Source organism: Simochromis diagramma, unplaced genomic scaffold (assembly GCF_900408965.1).
Source record: "Simochromis diagramma unplaced genomic scaffold, fSimDia1.1 OVJJ01000361.1, whole genome shotgun sequence".
In the NCBI taxonomy this organism is placed as follows: domain Eukaryota; kingdom Metazoa; phylum Chordata; class Actinopteri; order Cichliformes; family Cichlidae; genus Simochromis; species Simochromis diagramma.
Genome location: NW_024386860.1, coordinates 5,278,513 through 5,298,639, shown reverse-complemented (window position 1 = coordinate 5,298,639; position 20,127 = coordinate 5,278,513). Strand labels below are relative to the sequence as shown.

The following is a 20,127-nucleotide window of genomic DNA, read 5'->3' as shown; positions in this document are numbered from 1 at the left end:
CTTAATTAAAATTATGAATATAAATGTTTAATCCCACTAATTATTTTCCTTATAATACTATTTTTTTTTTCACTCCTGCAGCTTGTAATGTGTGCACAGAGCATAAACAGAATGCAATAATTGGACTGGGTAAAATGTGAGAGAATCAAAAAAAGGAAGAGAGAGACAGGGTTTTATTACAACAGAATACAGGACATTGCTCATTTTAACCTAGTGGGTCCCATGCATGCAGATACCTTTTAGGTTTTGTATTTGCACCCAAATGTGATATTAAAAACTCAGCAGGACGACATCTTTATAGGAACACTGGTTAGTGAGGATAACCCAAAGCCTTTCACAATGTTTCTGGGATAACAGAGACCTCCCTGTCTATGTATTTTTTAGGATCAGATATGGGGATTATCCTGAGCTACATTATCCTGAGTATTTTGCCTTTTATGATTTTTTTTTTAACTTTAAGCACCACAAATGTCATTTGAGGGTTTAGTTAAAGTTACTAGAAACCAGACAAATTTACAAATCACAGTGAGCATGATTCATAAAAGTGCAGACCAACAGAAGTAAGGTAGACTATAAAAAGCACTGGAGTTACTAATACACAGAAAAAAAAGTTTTTAATTCTTTTTTGGGAGTCTCAGGAGTGTGTGTGACAATAAAATACTAAATATAATTTTAAATTGTATATTATTTTTCTAAGATTTGTGTTCACTGGGGTCCTTTATTTTGTATTTTTGGTCATATCATATTTGATTTTATTGAGCTTTCCTGCTTGATTTGTGATTTTTTGTTATAGGTTATGTTTAATGTTTTGGCTACTGTAACGAGAATAAATAAAGTACAAAATAAATGTTATATTTCAGACCTGTGCTTCTCATGTGATGTGCCCATATGTCTTTGCTGCTCACTGACCTGAAAAGGAAAAAAAAAGTGAAAGAGAAACTATATCACCAGTAAGACCCACAGAAGTTAGCTAGACAGGGACAGTTAAGCTAACTTAATAAAGTGCAAAACAAAGTTTAGAAAATTAATTTAATATCACAAATAACATTAAAAAAATAAACAAAAGCAATGAAATACTTGATATCCAACAATGCAATTCAGGTTGTTTTTATCAATATTTTATTTAGTCAAAGAAAATGACCATATCGTGGGAATTTCATGGAACACAAAGTCACATAGTCATTTTGTTTTAGTCAACTCTAAAATTTGCAATTTGATGAATTATTCAACTAATTATTTTAATCCTGTAGAGCTAGCTAGGAGGCTAGCACAATTAAAAATGTTTGTATAGTAACACTCTGACTATCTTCTGACAAAAAGAGGGACAGGACTTCGGATATTAGGTTTTTGTGACTGTCTAACGTGAGAGTTTAAATGTATTGTTAATTTTTTGCTGAATTTACCTTGTAAAATATCATTTACCTGTTAAGGTTCATGGAGCAGGCATTTTAAAGTGAAGGTAGCTGCATGATGGACATCCTGCAGATAGGATTCATGATCATCCAGGTATAGTAGAATACTTTACAAAAATAAAAAAAGGAAGGACAAAACTCCGAAAGACTTTGTTTTTGTTTCCGTAGCTTATTGTCATTGACACTGAGGAAGTGTAACGTTCTTTCATGCTTGTAAAAGCAAATGTAAAAAAGTTGTGAGAAAACAAAAACAGCAAAACAAACAAACATAACAAAGCTCTAACCACATACAATGAACATGAAATGTACTGAGGGACCAATACTGCCCAAAATACTGACTTAACTGATTTACCTTCATTTTCCCTTTAGTTTTGTTACATAAGAACAATGTTTAAAGTTACATTTAATAAAATCGAGTCCAATTAACTGTACCCGATTGATATACATTCAGGTTAAGCACATTTTCCTTAAACATTAAGTATTTGAATTATTATTCTTTTTTTGTCTTTTTTTTTTTTTAGAATATCGCCATCTAGTGGAAGGAAAACTAACTGTACTTTATCCTAAGACAATTCTAGCTTTTGCAAGTTTGCAGTAGTTTTACTATAGTTTCGTCGGTGTAATATTTAACACGTTTGCATGATTGTTTTTCCCCATCTCACTAGGAAAGAGATCCCTGCACAAATATCCCTTAAAGACACTTCATCTCTTTCGACTTTTTAATTTGACTTCACATTTGTAATGTTTTTATTTTAATGATTCGCTCACAAACATTGCGGTAAACTGTTCCAACCACTTGTGGCAACATGGGAAAAGAGATTGAGCTGTTCTCGGGAATGTGAGGTATTTCGACAGGTTTCGGATTCGAACGTGCTTTCCTCAGATCACCTGACAGTCCACTGCAAACTCCTTGGTCACGTGTCGTCGCGCAAGTTTCAGGAAACCGTTTTTTTCCTCCTCTAGAAAACAAAACTAACAATGTCCCGCCCATTTAACCGTCCATTGGTTAGAGCAAACAGTTACAGCGCTCGCATTGGTCAATCTGAGGACATGTCTGCGCACGTCAAATTCGAGCAACACCCCCTTCTTTAAACTCGTTTATGTGTAATTGATATCGTCCCGAAGAAAAAGACGGCTGGAGTTTCCTTATTTTGGGGCAGTAAAATGAAAGTTGTGAGGAAGTCAGGCGTTAAGGTAAGTTTGTAAAACGGCAGCCGAACAACTGAAGAAACACGGCTTTATTTTTGGCTAGATTTCAACTTTGTGAACCTACTGCTAACGAACTCTCAAGGTGTCCACTGTCAGGCTTCTTACTTATTTATACAGTACGCCGATTCGAGTCTGTTAAGTCTAGTAATGCTTACCGAGAGTATTAATAATTAGAGTAAGGAGTCGACGAATAAAACCTATCGCTGTCATAGTCTGTCATGTTTGCTTAGTTGGTGCTATTTGTGGAGCTTTTAAAAACACACACAGGAGGTCACTTGGTCTGCATGCTATGGTATTATCCTCATTAGATCCATATAAATAATTAACAGAAAGCCTCACCGTACTGAGGTGAAATGTCAGCAGTTTGAAGCACACAACTCGACTTTAAAGTCAAATATGAAGTATGTGATTCTTCGCTCTATTTGCTAGTTCACATAACATAGTTGTCTTGTGCTATAGCCTGGAAAACCAAGGAAACGGACAACATCACATTAGGTATCTATAGTTTAGTTGTGATTTATAAGGGTTTTTTAATTATTATTGATCCCAAGGTTGAACTACTGGGGAAACTATTATAGATTAAGATCAATTTATTTGGTGTGAAAGCAGACGTTTTAGCTGAGTAAAAGTGCAAAACAAAGCGTTTAAAAATAGAAAATACACCAAAACCAGGAAATAGCTTCCTTTTCTTATTTCTTTTAATATTTAATTGATCAAAACCTAATAGCCTGCTTCATGGTCTCAAAAAAGTTCAAAGAATCATACCGGAATACAAGAAAACCAAATGATTGTGTTGTGTCACTTCCAAGGTTATAGTAATGCTGAAAAGGGAAAATGGCCAAAACAGCTGACAGTGCACTTCCAGTTAAATCATCTCTGAAGAAAGTGACATGACCTTTTCCTCCTTTTTTTCTGCAGGATGGACTCTAAAACACCTCCAGACATCAGATAAACCTCTATAGAAAGTGAAGTCTTCGAGGATGCTGCTGTATGAATGAACGTGTGGAGAATGGGAGGTGCTAGTTTTGGGAGAAAGGTTAAGAACCTAGACAAACGAGTTGTTAGTGAGAAACTGTAACACACCATCGACTCACAGATCTGTTTGCTTTTGGTTTTGAGCTTTTGGCAACTGTGTTGCAGCAGAGGTAGCGAAAAAAAAGAAAAAAATCTTTGGCTGATGGAGTACAGTGAGAGAGTGCTTTGTGGGACCGGGGAGGTGGAGCCGGACCCAAACATTGTGAGTGAAGAGGCAGGAAAGCTGTATTCAGAATTACAGGTAAGAATGAGAACAATATGTTATGTTGATCTGGGTGGAAATATTATTTACATGTGGTCACAGATACCCGTTTTCTCTCTCTGCTGCTTTACTCTATCACAGACTGTTATTGAGATCCATGGTGAAAGCGTGGTGGAGTCTCTGGTACCCATATTTGTGTGGGTACTGGAGGGCCTGGCCAGCTGCAAAGCACAGCTGAGGGACAGGGAGGAAGAGGCTGAGAGGGAGAAAGCTGAACGAGAAGAGCTGCTCGAGCGATATCATGCAGAGAAAACACTGAGGAAAGAAAGTCAAGAGGTGAGTCATGATACTGTGAAGGTGTGCTATTGCAGGTTTTATTGTAAAAGCAGGCATTTCACTGTTCAAGTCTTTTTCTTTTCTTAAGAGGTATCTTGAGTTGGATGACCAAATTGAACAGGAGAGGAGAGCCATGAGGGGAAGGGAAAAGGAGCGAGAACGGCGAGAGAGAGATCTAGAGAAGAAAGCAAGACAACAAGCTGATCAGTGTGCGTATTTGAATATTTACCAGCAACAGTAATGTCACTGGTATTGTTTTGACCCTGTGCGTCGGTCTCTGTTGATAAAATATGTTTCTGGAAACCTCTACTTCAGTAGAAGCTACTGCAAAGGCAATTTGAGGATTTTTAGCTGGCGTTCATATGTCTGTGGACAGATACTGTCAACATGGCAGCAGCACAACTGTACAGGCGTATTGAGATCAAAATAAAGTCTTAGATTCATGCAGTAACAATGCAGTAATGACTACTCAGGGGTTATAATTTTAACATGTTAATCGGGTTTGTGGGGCTCTCATGCACAGTTTTCTCCAGGACGTTTAGTTGTTTGGTTTCATTTCTGTTTTTTCTTTTGAGTTTATCCTGTCTTTGCTGTGTACAAAAAGTCACGCACAATGAGGTTAGCAGCAGATTGTGTGGGTTTGCCATCCAGGGGTGACATGGTGGTGCAGTCTGCAAGTTCTTCCTGTGACTCTGTGGATTCTCTCCGGGTGTTCTGGGTTCCTCCCACAGTCCAAAGATACGCATGTTAGCTTAAATGCTGATTTGAAATTGCCCGTAGGTGTTTGAATAGTTGTTTGTCTCTATATATGACCCCTGTGACAGACTGGTGACTTATACAGGGTTTATCTTGCCTCTCACCCCATGACAGAAGGAATAGGCTGCACCCCCTCCCCCTTATGACTCTGAATTGGATAAACTGAAGAAGGTGGATTGATGGACATTTGAATATGGTTTGCACAATGGAATAGGCTTGTATTCAGGATCTGGGAGGTTTAAAGGCCACATCAGTCCCTTCTTTCTGTGTTTCTCTAGCCATTTCGAGACAATTTCTTTAGTAGAGGACATTGCCCTGAAATAAATCACATTACACAAAAATAAATGTGAAGGCGCAAAGTTTTCCCACAGAGCACAATTTTCACTTCAAATGTCAGTGGTTTAAAAGTTGTGGCTTACTGGTGTGCATCAGGAATAAATGCCAAAGAGCAACTCAAGTCTAGTTTTAGGTGTCTAGACTGTATTCTGTTCTTACATGCCTTCTGTTTTCTTGCAGTGGTGGCCTTGGAGGAACAGAAGGCAAATCTCAGTAGAGAACTGAGCGCACTGAGAAATACCCACAACAAGGTCAGATATTTTTGGTTAGCCTCCATGCGTATGCTCAGTAACCACTGTCTTATTCTTAAGTCGTCAGGTTTCTTACATGTAGCTGATGTTCTTTTCTTTTCTTTTTTTTAGTTGGCCCTGTCATATCGGGAACTTTTGGAAAAGAGGAAGGAGTCTGAAAGAGATTCTCCTTTAAGGTTCTTTTCAACATTATGCTAAAACACATTTGCTATTCTGCATAAAGTATCACACAGGAAGACTTTAAGTAGCAGCAGCCTTATTGTGAATTGTGTTGTAGCCATGCGCGAAATGAAAAACTCTCAGCCTGTTGTAATATTAAACTAAATGTTGAATGCTTCTGGCATTTCTGACAGCAGGTTGGTGGTATTTCTTTGTTTGAAAGGGATATCAAGTACAGTGTATACCACATGTGACTGAAAATGAAAACCTGAAGCTACTTTGTAGCGTTAACTTCAGCTTTTCAGTTGCATTTGGCAAGATACTCGCAAATTCTCTACCTTTATTGTTGTTAAATGCAATATTTGTGGAAAGTGATTAGTGAAAGTTTATTAACTAGGAATTTTTTTTTTTAAAGTCACAGGATATATTTTAGAAACACTGTTGCAAGAACATGGTGAAAAATAAGAGGATTTAAAAAAGCATAAACTGAGTTGTTGCGTTTAGGAATCATGTGCGTTCCAGGAATGCTGACTTTCCGTCACATCAGGTCTTGCCAGAACCCAGTGTTACTGAAAAGGTAAATGGCTTTGCACCTAAAATGACCATCTTCCAAATTTCTAATTCGAGATTTTGCCAAAGATGTAGCTTACGTGTTCTGTTTTGTTTTTTTTCTTTTACAGATGATTAAAAGACCACATTCAAACTCTGGTCCCCCCTGTTTGGAAGATCTCATGGCCAAGAAAGAAAAACAGGTCGATAGAGCTGCAAAGCCTTCCACAAATCAGTTTGTCATTGACATCATAAACTCCACTCCTGAGTTGGCACATTTTAATGGCTGTGTAAATGCAAGGTACTAACCTGAAAGCATTAACTGATTTATTTCAGCTTTATATTTATTAACTAAGCCAACATTTACTTGAATTCATCTGCTCGCACACATATTGTATCAACCACCTCCAAATTTTTCAGCACCCCAGTTAAACCTGACACTGAAGAACCTTTAAAAGGTGAGCTGGAGACCAGCTTCAAGGACGAGATGAATGAGTTGGGGCAGAGCAAAGTAGAAGAAGAAAAAGGAGAAGAGGCGGACAAAAAGGATGAGGGAGAGGAGGTAGAGGACGAGGATAGTATAGAGTGGGAGCTCCGCAACACTGACTCTGTATTCTCTGAACTGTCTGAGCTGAGCCGCGATTATGTGGAGAGTGTAGACCGAGGGGCCAGTGTCAGAGGTAAATGCAAGTTTGTTTGTTTTTTTTGTTAAGATCTGCATTCCTGAGTTGCTTTTTTGAGTTTTAAAGAAATAAATGTCACAAACATAGAATCTTTGCTGCTTCTTTGAAACACAAAGTGATCCGAGACAAAAGAAGTGACAGAAAGTTGGTATCCAAAAATAATCAGGCTCTGTTGGGAGACTATTTATACTCTACTTATATTAAGTTCAAGTATGTGTTTTACAAAGTTTTACTTCCCCTTTTCCTATTCTACAAAATCTCATGTCCTGATTTCTTCTTAAACATGAATGCAGGTTAAATAGTCCTTAATACAGGTTAGAAATGTATTAATTTCAGTACTTGTCTGTTTGCATGTGCATTCACGCAGTTTAATTTTTTTGTGTGTGTTTTTAGGCAGCGTAGACCAGTCTGAGGAGATTCTTTCTCAGTATGAGGAACTGAAAGTCACCCAGTGAGTCCTCAGTTTATTTTCTATGACTAGTCTATTGTGATTTGTTGAGGACATGGGGAGTTTCCAAACACTTGGATTTCTTACTTCGCTAAATACCAACAGAAAGCTTTGTATTATCTAATATGATTAACCACTGTTTTTCTTTTCCAACATAATTCTGAGTTTTATATCTGATGCTATACTTCCTTTTTCTCAGTGAATTGGTTGAAACTGCTCGTAAGACTTTGATATCTCGGGTAGTGGAGCTGACAGATGAGCGTTCAGCTCTTAAACTGGAAGTGGAAACTCTTCGGGAAACACTCTCCCGATTGGAGGGGCGGGTGAAGGAGAAGGAGGAGGAAACTAAGAGGTGAAGAGGATCATTCAGCTGTTCAATAAATAACCTGTTCATTGTTGTTATTACATACACGTTCTGACAATAATCTCGCCCTTTATTTTACAGACTTCGGAAAGAACTGGAAACTTGTCAGTCTGAGGATTCTGATGTAAGCTGTGATGTACTATCTGTAGGTGTAGTCTTCACTGCCTTTCTAGCTGCTCATAGATGGTTTGATGGATTAATTTATTTTCCCCTTCAGGTGTCTCAGCCAGCATCCATGCGTAACTTTTCCCGTTCTGAAATGGCTCGCGTGGTCATGGAGAAGAACCAGTATAAGCAGCGTCTGTTTGAACTGCAGGAGGCGGTTAGACGCAGTCAGACACTCAGGTAACTTTTGTGCCTTTCTTGAAGATTTAAAAAATTGTTACATTTGAGAATCTGCTGTGTGATTACAACAACTCGTGTAACATCAGTGGCTCAAATCTTTGCCTCCAACCTCATCTATTACTTTTTCTTTAGAGCAACAAAGGAGGAGAGATTTTCAGAAGAAAGAAGGTCAAGTGTTTGGAGAAAGTAAGTAAATCTGTCTTTACAAATAATTTACGACTTGTTACACACCCATCCTCCTGTACCTTAAGATGATGTTGAAGCTCTTATAACCCAAACAGAGGTGGGTGGTGCAAGCCGCATGATCTGATATCTGAGCTGACGTCTTCATAACGGTGTTAGTCCAGGATCATCATTGTGCAGTCACATTGGCTGAGCATTCAGCTAGCAGTAGCCAAGAAGTGCAGAAAACAACAGGAGATGAGAACCATTACATAAAAGTGAAAAGGCGTCAGTTAAAATGCAGGAGAGGGACAAATGTTTTGGTGTTGTGGTGTTACTAAATGCACCTGGCATTAGGTGGGCTGAAATTAAGAAGTGTATATTTGTTCATGGTTAAAATACTTAGAATTGTTCATTTTTTCTTCAATTAAAGATTCAACCGCTTCTTTGGCCGGTCCAAGGAACCATTAGTTTCACCTCCTGCTTCCATATCAGCTCTGCGACCTTCCCCATCACTCACTCGCACTGCTCTGGGCTCTCCACAACCACCAACCATCAGTCGAACTCAGGCTGAGTAAGCATCTGTCTCTTAATAAGTTACTCCTGCTTATGTGTTTTTCAGCAGTTGTGTGCAAAGATTTAGACAAAATGCAAGTGAGAAAAATAGAGATTGGATCTGAGTGAGGTCTTCTCTGAACTACAGAGTCTGGCCTAGCTGATTACCTCATTGTCAATAAATATTTTTCATTCACAGTTGGGGTTCAGCTACTTGCTAATGCAAGTAAAATAAGAATCAGACATGAAAAATTATCCGTTCCCTTTATATCTGTGGGAAATTCATAAGCACGCTTCACAAGACAGCCTAAGAATATCTCAGAATTTTAAGCGATAAGCTGGAAACATTGGATGAAAATCATAAATAGACACTTTCTATTTATATACAACAAGTGTTTGCTTCGGCCACAGGAGAGGTCACTAAGTACTGAAACAGGAGTGTCCAAACTCTTGCACCGGCCTCGGATACTTCTTTCCACTTTCCAAATTATTAAGTAAATGAAATGCAAGATACTAACAGTGAAGGCTCTGTGTCCTACCGTGGCTCTATTTATTTCACTTAAAAAAAATAAAACATATTTAATGTGAAGCTGATAAATGCCAGAATCATTTTGTCTAGGTCTGCTTCTCCTGCTGCTCTTTCACCACGTGTCAGGAAGAGGGAAATCTACAGAGAAGTTCGCTCCCAGATTTGGGGAAGTCTGGGAAAGCGGCAGTTACATGGCTGGAGCCTGCCACTAGCAAACACACAGGTAGTAGAACCACATTTCTATATACAAATAAATAGTGACGTGCTATAGAGAATAAATAGGAAACAGTGGAATAAAAAGCTTCCTGTTGCTGTTATTGAGTCTATATAGTTAAAATAGTTACTATTTTCATTGTTTTACTATACCAATAAAAAAAAAAAAAAATGTCTGGCTTTCATTCAAGACTTTTTTTTTGCACAATATGGATATTTACTGTGCAGATCACTATACAAGCAATACCCCGGTAAAAATATTGTTAATCACCGTAGGACTCCAGTGAACCAGTACCAGAGCCTAAAGACGTGCCTGTTCTAATGCAGCTCAGACTGCTGGATCACAAAGAATCCACTGCCAAGGTAAATGTCACTCAAAGGAGGCTTATTTTCTGTGCAAAAGTCTTGAACTACCCCACTGGATGTCACTCAGTGGTTTCGGGGACCTTTTTTTTTTTTTTTTTTTTTTAAAAATGGATGGAAATATGAACCCAGAAAAGTACCACAAGATTTTGATCCACCATGTCATACGATCTGGAAAGTGTCTAATTGGCAATACCTTCATTTTTCAACATGACCATGGTCCCAAACATACACATTGGCCTCACCAGAGCCCGGGCCACAACATTATTGAAGGGGTGCATGGGATCATCTTGACAGAGAACAGAAGAAAAGGCAGCTGTCATCTAAAGAAGAGCCTTACTACCCAGTTTCCTTGCAAAATGTAAAGAAATTAAGGGTGGCTCAAAACTTTTGCACAGCACTGTTTAATGCACAAGATAAATGTTTTTTGTTTTTAACCATGAATTCAAAGCTACTACAATATAATCCAAGCAGAATGATATAGGTCACTTTAAGTGAACCAGATATGCGGTGCAGTTTGACATGGCTCCTCATTTATTCTGTTCCCTTCAGCTTAAGTGTGCAGTCGCAGTCCCATCTGAGATCTCTGGCGAAGCCACAGTAAGTTTGTCATAATCCTAGTTAAGAAGCAGCTACAGTCATCCTCTAATTATGATCACCCAACCATGACTAACACTTGTCGAGGCACAAATTGGTTCATGCCATTCATCTTTTCAAACTTCATATCCACCCCTTTTCTGCCAGTGTTCTGTGTGGGTAGTTTCTGGCCCTGCCTCCTGCAGTGATATTACAGTGATTGATCCAGCACGCTCCAACACAGTTCTGGATCAGTTCAGCCTCCCTCCCACAGCTCCTGCCCTCTGCATCTGTGCTGTGCCTCCCATAGGTCAGTGCTGGTACAATGGGCTGCAGCAGCTGCCCACAGATGACTTGTCGAGTGTATTCTGTACTTCTATTATCCCCTGTTACCGTGCTGTTTTACTGGAAACGCTTGGAAATCAACATTGCTTACTCAGCTCTGACAGGGCCTGTCTGTCTTGTTATTTAAGGTAACACTGCAGGAACTGTGTGGATTGGAACTCAGGAAGGAAGGTAGTGCCAGCTGAATAAGCAGTTTACGTCAGTAAATATCATCTAAACAATTCAAAGACTTTTTTGTCTGTTAGTTTATCACAGACTGCCTTTTCTTCCCTTGGCTCCTTTCTCCCATTGTCCTTCTCTCACAGTATACTGGTGCATTTGGCCTCTGCTGGCAGAAGGCTCTGTCTGTGGTCTGTATCCCTCTCTGAGAGTGTTCATTCTCTCACGTGAGTTCTGTCCATTTGCATTTGGATGTTGTAACACGAGATGAGTTACCTTGAAGTCTCTAAGCAGAATTGAAAACGATCTACTTTGTGTTGACTCGCTCTCACAGGTATTCACAGGGTCAGGTCATTGCTGGTTTAGGTGATGGGACTTTGGCTTTTTTCTCACACAGTACAGGTAATGGATTTGTTTCAAACTTACATCCAGCTGTCTCGGCTAATTAATTTCTTCATTTTGTTTGATTTGCATAAGTGAGTGAAATGAATAATGATGCAATGAGTCGTGTGATTAATAGATGGCTGGAATCTGCAGTCACACTCTTTGATGCCTCTTGGATCAAATCCTGTGCAGCCCATTCGTTGTTGCCTTGCAAAAGGCGGCCGCTTGTGGGTGGGATACTGGAACAAAATCTACGTGGTAGACACTGAAAGCAAGAAGGTGGAGGTAAGAAACAGAGGAAATGATACCTATTATTGTTTATTGTGTCTCATTCTTCCCATATCTTTAACTCACTCTCTTTATTCCTTATCCTACTTTACAGCAAACATTCTCAGTCTCTGAGCGCAGTGAACAGCAGGTTCGCTTTCTGTGCGCTGGTGGAAGTGGGGTTTGGACTTCCTGCCGACTGGACCCAATCCTCAGGCTGTTTGACTGGTCCACAGGACGGCCACTACAGGAAGTTGACTTTGCAGCTTTGGTCACTAAAACATTAGGTAGTCGAACCGTTTTTGTTTTGTTTTTTTGTTTTGTTTTTTCTTACAATACATATACCTGTATGTATGACTTAAGTGTTGTTACTGAGCAGCTACTAGAGCAAAAAAAATCATTTGATGGACTACAGTAATGGGAACATTTATTACTATCATTTCTTATTTGGTAACTGGGGAAAAAAGTAATACATCTCTTTAAATTTTGCTTCCAAAGAGCCAGACTTTGTTGTACTTTTTTAATCAGTCTTGAGCAATAGTTTTTCTGAAGGCTTTCTGAAGATATTTCTCTTTGGACATTGGCTATTTGAAAGGCTAAATGTGCCAAATTACACAAAAACTGAACTGAAAATCAGTGGCAACAGGTCCTATGTAGTGATGAACTCTCTTAGAAGCTTTCTTGTAATTTGTCGCCATATAAGGTGGTCACACCAAATATTGACTTTGAAGCTTGTACACTTTTTTGCCTTATGTACAATATTTCCATGTATTTACGTTTCAATAGATTGATGCCCCTTTTCCCCATTTTCTGAAGAAAATATAAAGCAATAAGGGATGCAGAGTACTGTGTGTATATTTTATTCATTATTTTTGTTATACATACATTTTGTTTTGTAACCGACCACTTTAACTTTAATCTCACAGCTTTGCTAACCAGTTTTCTCTCTCTCTCTCTCTCCACAGGCCAGCCCTTCCTGACACTCTCACCTCTCCAGATCTCCTCTCTCACTGTTATCTGTGGCCGTTTGTGGGTGGGCACAGGAGGTGGTGCCATTTTCTCAATCCCTTTGTCCATAAGTATGTTTAGCTTAAGAATGCCTGGAACTTAAAGTTATTTGGCCATAAATGGTCTCTGTGTACTATTAACCATATTACGAACTCTCTGCAGCTTCAGAGGATGTTTCCATCCCTTATTGCTCCACTGCATCTGCCCAGCTGTGTTACCATGGACATAGACAAGTTGTCAGATTCATCATTGCTGCACCCGGTAAGAGTTAGATAGCCATTACATGTAACTTCTTAACAATTAAGTGAGACGCTTCAGATTGCACATGCATGTTATTTTTGTGTTTGAGTGACCACAAAAAATGTTTGTGCCTGTCAGGTTGTTTGATCACCAATCCTGGCAGCAGCCATGTCACTACTGCTCAGCTTATCCTCAGTGGAGGAGAGGGCTACATCAACTTTCGAATTGGTAAGCTGAAGAATAATAAAACTGTACTTAAGTCTGTCTCATCCATTGCATCATTTGTGCACTACTTGGTCTATTTAAAGGCTGACAAAGTCCTCTTTGTTTCCAGGAGATGATGCAAGCGATGACTCGGAAGAGGTGTCCCAAGCCACGCCACAGCGATCTGAACGTAGTCACATGATCATCTGGCAGACTCCCACACCACCTGTGCCTAACCCTGCACTCTGAGCTTTTTCATCTCACACGTCCTTTTCCTTCAGCGCAGTGCTGGTGCCCAATCTAGAAGCAACACCAACTAAATATATTGCTGTACCTGAAGTTTGAACCACTGATGTCAGCAGCTGTGTGAGAGTGTGAGAGGGACTAATGCAAGAAATTCTTCTGACTCAGTTTATCCCAACTTATCCCAGGTTTAAACCTGCTGGAATTCTGGCAGCTCTCTTGTTCCCTCAGCACCAGCACTGCATTGATGGAAAGGAGGTAACTGTTCCATGCTTCTCACCTATGATGAAGATGGAGCAGACTCAACAAAGCATTGAAACGGGCCTTTCGTGGAACTGAATGAACCAACATCTTAGTGTGGTAGCAATAAAATACCATTTAAAGATATGAATCATACTTGTTTACCTCATATATTGTACATATCTTTTGATATCTAATTATCCTAATGGATGGTGAAACCTTCCCGTGTGCCTTCATCTCATTTTATATCACTGCTGTATAACTGGTCAGTAATTCAGCTCCTGGTGGTTAATAGATCAATACCTTTGCCCTAAAAATCAATGCAGTATTGCTGACTGTCAACTGAATTATACATTTTTCCTTTGCTTGGTGGGGAAAAAAAATGTAGAGAGCAGTCGTGCATGCATCAAAAACATTTAAGCTGGTGATGTGGCTTCTCTCGTAGCTGCTGTGTACATACTTTGTTGTTAATTGTGAACTGGAGACAGATTTTTGGTCTCGCACCATAAATACAATCAGACATTTTATTGTCTTATTAAAGCTCCATCTTTTGTGATGTATATTTTTTTTTTGGGTATTCCTGCCATGAGTGTTAACTCAATTTCTACCTGTTCACAGTGTTTGAGGTGTCTGTATTGAAAATATATCCGATATCCCCTCGCTTAAAGGAACAACTTCAGAAGCTGTTGTTAAAAATGTTTTATTTTCTCAATTGGCTGTTTGCTTGACGTCTTCCTTTGGATGTTATGAAATTCTTTTCATTTCAGTTATGTTTGGATTTCTGTTCTTGTTTTCCTTGTAAAATAAGGGAGATAAAATCTTTCAAGTGTCCTTTGCAGTATTTATATGCAGTTTGTGCACACATGTTGATGTCGTAGGGGCTCTGTATCCTTCTTGAAAAGATTTGAAATTATGTTTTGACTCAACCTTGTGCAAATATGATTATCGTTATTAAAATGCCTTCAGCTGTTAATGTACAATCCTTAGCTTTGAGTGATTCTGCTGCCATAATCTGGTCCAGCAATATGACACAAGTAAATGAATGAATAATTTTCAATTAGCACTGTGAGACAATGTTGCAGATTCATGTCTTCAACCTCTATAAATTATTCCTTTTATATATTAGGTAAAGATGAAACAAACATAGTTTTCCTTATAGAAAATAGCACAACAGATCGTTTTTAAGTAAATGAGGTGGTGTCAGCAAAGGAAGTGTTTGTAAAGAGTCAAACAGTAATGACACTCCTTTGCCTCAGGCAGTCTGGCCTGCTGCCTAAATAAGGACAGCCCAAGTCAGTTAGTCTTTGGTCCAGTGAGGCTTCTCTACCTACGATGGACTGCTTTGGGTCCTGGGCAGCCGTATCCTGCGACTCAGGTTGCGGGCAAGTCTGTCCACAGCTCCACCCACAACTCCACCAAGCTCTATTTTGGAGGTTAGACCCTCAATGTTTCCACTGTACCACATGACCCAGCCTGCTAGGGAAAACAGCACCAGCAGAGCTCCCGAGTACACCAGCAGATCCCCAAAATCTTGACCTTTGATCTCCAGTGGGGCAAAGACCCCCAGCAGCAGGGATATCACACCGAGCAGGTCCATCAGCACAGCAAACACCAGAGCCAGCTTACAGTGGGACAACCCATCATACTTCGGTGCCATTACTGCACTGAAAGAGAGAGGGAGGGAAGCTTGTTCCTTTAACATATCCGCTTTTATATCTTTTGACTCCATTGTTAAAAATAGATACATAAAATATTTAAACAAAGTCATATTTACAACATATCATTGGGGCGACTGTGGCTCAGGGGGTTGGGAAGCGTATCTGTAACCAGAAGGTCGCCGGTTCGATGCCCGGGCTCTCTGTCCTGGTCGTTGTGTCCTTGGGCAAGACACTTTACCCTACTGGTGTTGGCCAGAGGGGCCGATGGCGCGATATGGCAGCCTCGCTTCTGTCAGTCTGCCCCAGGGCAGCTGTGGCTACAACCGTAGCATTCCTCCACCAGTGTGTGAATGAATAGTGGCATTGTAAAGCGCTTTGGGTGCCTTGAAAAGCGCTATATAAATCCAATCCATTATTATTATTGATTTTCACACATCTCTACCTAAAAAGAATTTTAAAAGAAGCTAACAATATAAAAAATGTATATATATATATATATATATATATATATATATATATATATATATATATATATATATATATATATTTCAAAAATAATTTGAAAAAATGGGAGTAATGCTGATAGCAGTGTTTACACCGGCCATGCCACACTTATAACACCTGTGGATGCGCCTTTAACAAACAGATTTTACTGTTTACATGAGCTAAAAAAAACCATTTTACTAAACAAAAAACACACAAAATCAAAACAGAACACTTACCCCCTTCTACGTTGTTGAGTACTTAAAAGTCAAAGGTTTCTGCGCTTTTGTTGTCCTTCCGCATACAGTTTGACAGAAGCGACCAGTAGACAAAGCTGAAACCTGACACCTCGTCACCTGTTCAACCTGTCCTGTAGTTTTCCTACACCAGAGAAAAAACAATGAAATGTTTCGAAACAAGTGAGTGGAAAAGTTACGGTATTTTATTTTTGTTTTGTACAAGTAACATTTTGTCAAGAAACATGAGTTTAAAAGTAAAAGGTTTCCCAAATATCTTCAAATAATATATACATTTTATATAAATATACCTAAACGTTTATATTTACTTATATATTTAACTATACACACGCATTAAATACCGTCGTTCAAAAAACCCCAACACTTTTCCTAAAATAAAAGTATCTGCAGCGGGCGGTCATTCGGAAGTGACGTAAAAGTCTCGGTAGAAAAAAAACCCCCGATAATTGTTATTGTTAGCTTGTTAGCTAGCCGACGAACTGGTGAAATGGAGATATGACGGAGTTATAACGTCTTATTACATGTGCAAGACTAAGTTATTACAAACATAAAGTGGTATGTAACAGTTTCTGCAGATAATATTCGTAACTCGGGGATTTTAACAATGTGAGAGTGAAATCATTAAACTTGAGGGTGCAGAAAGAAATGGATTGTAATTTTATATTGTAGCTAATTTTTTGTGCTAATATTACAGGACGCTAACATAGGGCTCTCTTCTGAGCGCCGTAGCAGGGCGCTACAAACTTATGTTTGAGTAATACAATCAGTTTCACTGTTTTAATTTCTAATTGCATGGGAGAGAGCTGTGTGATAAAATTAGCTATGCTTTGTAGGCTCACTGCGTATGCATAAAGCACAACACCCCCACGTTGTGAAAGGTTTCCGGTGAGCTGTAGCTGTTTAGATAAATGTGAGCACATCATCGCTAAATGTAACAAAGTCACTGAAGACACCTTTTAAACTGTGCACTAAGCAAAGGTTTGTCTGTGGTGTGAGATGGAGGACGGAAACAGGAATGATGCTGCGTCCACATCCAAGAGCCACGCAGGCTCACTCCACCTGCAGAGTAAGATTTCGAAGTGGTCCCAGCACATATGGTCGTCCTGTCTTTGGGTCAAGCATGATAATTAATTTGTTTAAGTTGTCTCTTCTCAGCGCCAAAAAATGAGGACGCCTATGAAATTTCCATCCCCTATGAGGAGGGCAACTTTGAGCAGCAGGGATTTTTTAACCAGAGTGATCAAAATTTTGATGGTGAACATCCGCATCAATACTTTAAATCTACTCTACAATAACTTAATTCCATACACACAATCTCTTGATGTGCATTATTAGTTATTGGCCAGACTAACTATCCATCGATACTCTTCAGAGTCACCGTCATCTGCTGGACCATCTCCAGTCAACAATTCCTACATGGTGATCACCAACCTGCGGACCCAGCTGCAGATCTCTCTGGAGAAAAACTCTTGGCTTCAGAAAAGAATTGAGGACTTGGAAGAGGAGAGGGACTTCCTCCGTTGCCAGCTGGACCGCTTCATCTTTTCCACAAAGAGCCAAGGACAGGAGCAGAGTCAGAGCCAATACAGTAATGGTGAGGACAGGGGGCAGGTGTGAGTTAATAACACATCCAACAGTTTTACCCGTGGTTAATCCATGTAGGGGACTGGCAGCTATCCTATCTGTCACTGGGGGAGAAGATGGGTTCATTAATGTTACTTGGTCAACGAGAAACTGATTTTTTAGCAAGTCTATTAGAATCAAAAATAATTTTTTATCTCTTGCTATTTTTTTCTCTTAAGGATATGAATCAAGACGATTTAACTGGAGGGCAAGAAGAGAGGAAGATCGTCCTGCTGGTAAAAATTTGAAAAGTCATAATTAGACATACCCAAACAGCCTGTTAATGTTATACTTTATTTCATATATCTGGGCTTAGCTTGCAGATTCTCAGGTTTCCTTCTTTTTGTAGAACAGAAGACCGACTCTCAGCATTTCCCCTCACGTCACTTTATGCAGCGAAGGCCTGGTCCTCCAACTATGGTGACTTCGAAAAACCACGTGTCCAGTCCATTGACCAATCAGCTTGCATCTATGAATGCTCTCTTCAACTCCACACAATCCCAAGCCATTTTGCAAGGCCATAGCCATAGTACTTCCAGTACAGCCAGTGGCAGCAGTGGCAACAGTAGCAGTGCTGCAAGGTCATCCATGAATGAAATGAGTGGGCATAGCAACGTAGGTCAAGGTAATATACATGACACGGCATAAAGCTTTGAATCACCGTAATTAACTGAATGCAATCAGTGCTTTATACTTGTTGTCTTTTAACTATTGGGTTTAGTTAAATAGAACTTTTTTGTCTCGTCAGATTCCCTTTCACTATTGGGAGAATCAGATGAGTATCTTGAGCAGGATGGCTACATTGAGGAGGAGGAAATGATATTAGGGGAAGATGTGATGTCAGACGCCATTAACAGCAACAGACAGTTAAAAAGAAGGCGGGTCTTCAGACCTCCAAGAGAGCGACAAAGAGGTGAGGAAGGGAAAATCTCAACATTTCAGCGTCCTTAATACTGACTGTATATAAAAGCTGGACATGGCTTTTGGGTGTTGTTGACTGATTAACAAAACATAAAGACAGCGCAGAGCAGGAGAAAACTACCTGAAACCAAGAGGTGATTAAAACAACAAAACACACAACATGAAGTGCAACAAATCACAAAACTGATAGCTAATCACAAAAGCCTTCGGTCCAAGACCGAGGGACTACGATACTGGGTGTCTTAAACCTGTGTTCTTTCTAATGACCAGCAGGCTGCAACTCCTGGTTGAAAAAAATTTAACCCATAAAAAGAATACACTTGATTCCTGATGAGTTGATAGTTTCAATCGTTAGTTTCTAATCTTGTTTAATACAGCATTAGGTTAATTCTGTAAAATGTGGTCCCATTTAAAATACAATAGATGATAAAATGTAGTTATGATTTAGTGTGTGGATGCCTTTTGACGTACAAGTCGCTACCTGTGGTGTGAGTGTGCACTGCCCTCTCTTTCTCAGTCAGATTTGTGACATCTGGCCACAAAAATGTCAAGTTAATGGTTAAAAATAGCATTTCACAAACCGCTGTGTTACATCCTGGCTGTTTAATCTGTCTTTTACATGCTATGGTCATGAGTTACCACAATGCTCATGAGATTGTAGCTGACTCACCTGTGTGTTTTTCTTCTTCAGTGAAAGATGCTGCTGGAGTGCTTTTCCGTTACAAGAAGATCCTACTTACATACCAGCGACTAAAAAATATGTCCAAAGCCTTCCAAATTCATGGCGTTGACCGCAACACAGTGGCGTCTACCACGCCCATTGCTGAGCTGCTGCTAGTCGCCCCAGAGAAGGTGGCAGAGGTGGGGGAGTTCGATCCATCCAAGGAGAAGCTGCTGGATTATGCCCGGCGCTGCTACACTGCCCTGGATGAAGAGACACTTAACAGAGTCCAAGCCCTGAAGAAGAATAACCTGCTTCTGCCCATCTCCTACAGGTTCAGACACTAAGGAAAGAAAGAGAGAATAATGGGAGATCTCTCTAAACAACAACTGTGGTTTGAGTAGTAAAAAGAAAGGCAGTTAGGTTCTGCTGGCTAGCTCACTCCCAAGAAACAATATTAAGATCATTTTATTGTTATTATTTATTATTATTTTGCTATCTCAGCAATCTGGTTGTGGCCATGTAACCTGGGACAAACCCTTCACGTGTTACTTTTACAAACATCCTACACGTTTGTTGTTTGTCCTTCGACAAATCTTCACTGCAGTGGGTATTGAGGATGTGGGGGTGCCTGCTGCAGACAGAAAGAAAAAAAAAAACACGCTTCTGTTGTTGAGGCCAGGAGGGTATGTCTGTGTGATCCAGATTTGGTGAAAAACAATGTGTCTTTACCAGGATTATAGAGGAGACTGCTTTTCCCAGTACTTAAATGAGCGTCTTTAGCTTACCTCATTTAGGTCTCAGCCTTTATTGTGCAGAGCTGCACTGTTGTTTCCTTTTCTGTTTACAAAATCTGAATCAGCTAGAGGTTACGGGTTCAGTGTTTTACTGTCAAGATCATTTCGCAGCATGAATGAACACTTGGTAGATTTCAGAGGCAGGTGGAGTTTC

At 39.6% G+C, this 20,127-nt stretch overlaps 2 protein-coding genes across 8 annotated transcripts; both read left to right on the top strand.

Annotated features, from left to right (window-relative positions):
• The first annotated feature begins 1,960 nt into the window (after positions 1-1,960).
• si:dkey-17m8.1 (C-Jun-amino-terminal kinase-interacting protein 4) lies at positions 1,961-14,547 on the top strand. 4 transcript variants are annotated; one of them, XM_040029960.1, is made up of 29 exons: positions 1,964-2,606; positions 3,540-3,657; positions 3,762-3,897; positions 4,000-4,194; positions 4,283-4,403; positions 5,467-5,537; positions 5,649-5,713; positions 6,201-6,273; positions 6,377-6,546; positions 6,666-6,925; positions 7,322-7,379; positions 7,576-7,728; positions 7,822-7,864; positions 7,958-8,085; positions 8,218-8,271; positions 8,681-8,821; positions 9,422-9,554; positions 9,821-9,907; positions 10,460-10,507; positions 10,652-10,793; positions 10,957-10,999; positions 11,134-11,214; positions 11,322-11,389; positions 11,508-11,656; positions 11,754-11,925; positions 12,604-12,717; positions 12,809-12,907; positions 13,025-13,114; positions 13,221-14,547. In XM_040029960.1, the coding sequence occupies exons 3-29, from the start codon at positions 3,799-3,801 to the stop codon at positions 13,337-13,339; spliced, it is 2,976 nt and encodes a 991-aa protein (XP_039885894.1). In that variant the 5' UTR covers positions 1,964-2,606; positions 3,540-3,657; positions 3,762-3,798; the 3' UTR covers positions 13,340-14,547. The 4 variants fall into 4 exon arrangements, with proteins under 4 accessions (XP_039885896.1, XP_039885894.1, XP_039885895.1 ...); XM_040029961.1 differs by having other exon boundaries at positions 3,540-3,897; positions 6,219-6,273; XM_040029959.1 differs by having other exon boundaries at positions 3,540-3,897.
• Positions 14,548-16,400: 1,853 nt separating this feature from the next.
• LOC120732397 (coiled-coil domain-containing protein 106-like) lies at positions 16,401-19,823 on the top strand. 4 transcript variants are annotated; one of them, XM_040029965.1, is made up of 8 exons: positions 16,401-16,526; positions 16,945-17,037; positions 17,127-17,225; positions 17,344-17,565; positions 17,774-17,830; positions 17,944-18,219; positions 18,343-18,507; positions 19,207-19,823. In XM_040029965.1, the coding sequence occupies exons 2-8, from the start codon at positions 16,968-16,970 to the stop codon at positions 19,521-19,523; spliced, it is 1,206 nt and encodes a 401-aa protein (XP_039885899.1). In that variant the 5' UTR covers positions 16,401-16,526; positions 16,945-16,967; the 3' UTR covers positions 19,524-19,823. The 4 variants fall into 4 exon arrangements, with proteins under 4 accessions (XP_039885899.1, XP_039885901.1, XP_039885902.1 ...); XM_040029967.1 differs by having other exon boundaries at positions 16,404-16,526; positions 16,950-17,037; XM_040029968.1 differs by having other exon boundaries at positions 16,406-16,526; positions 16,968-17,037.
• Positions 19,824-20,127: the final 304 nt, after the last annotated feature.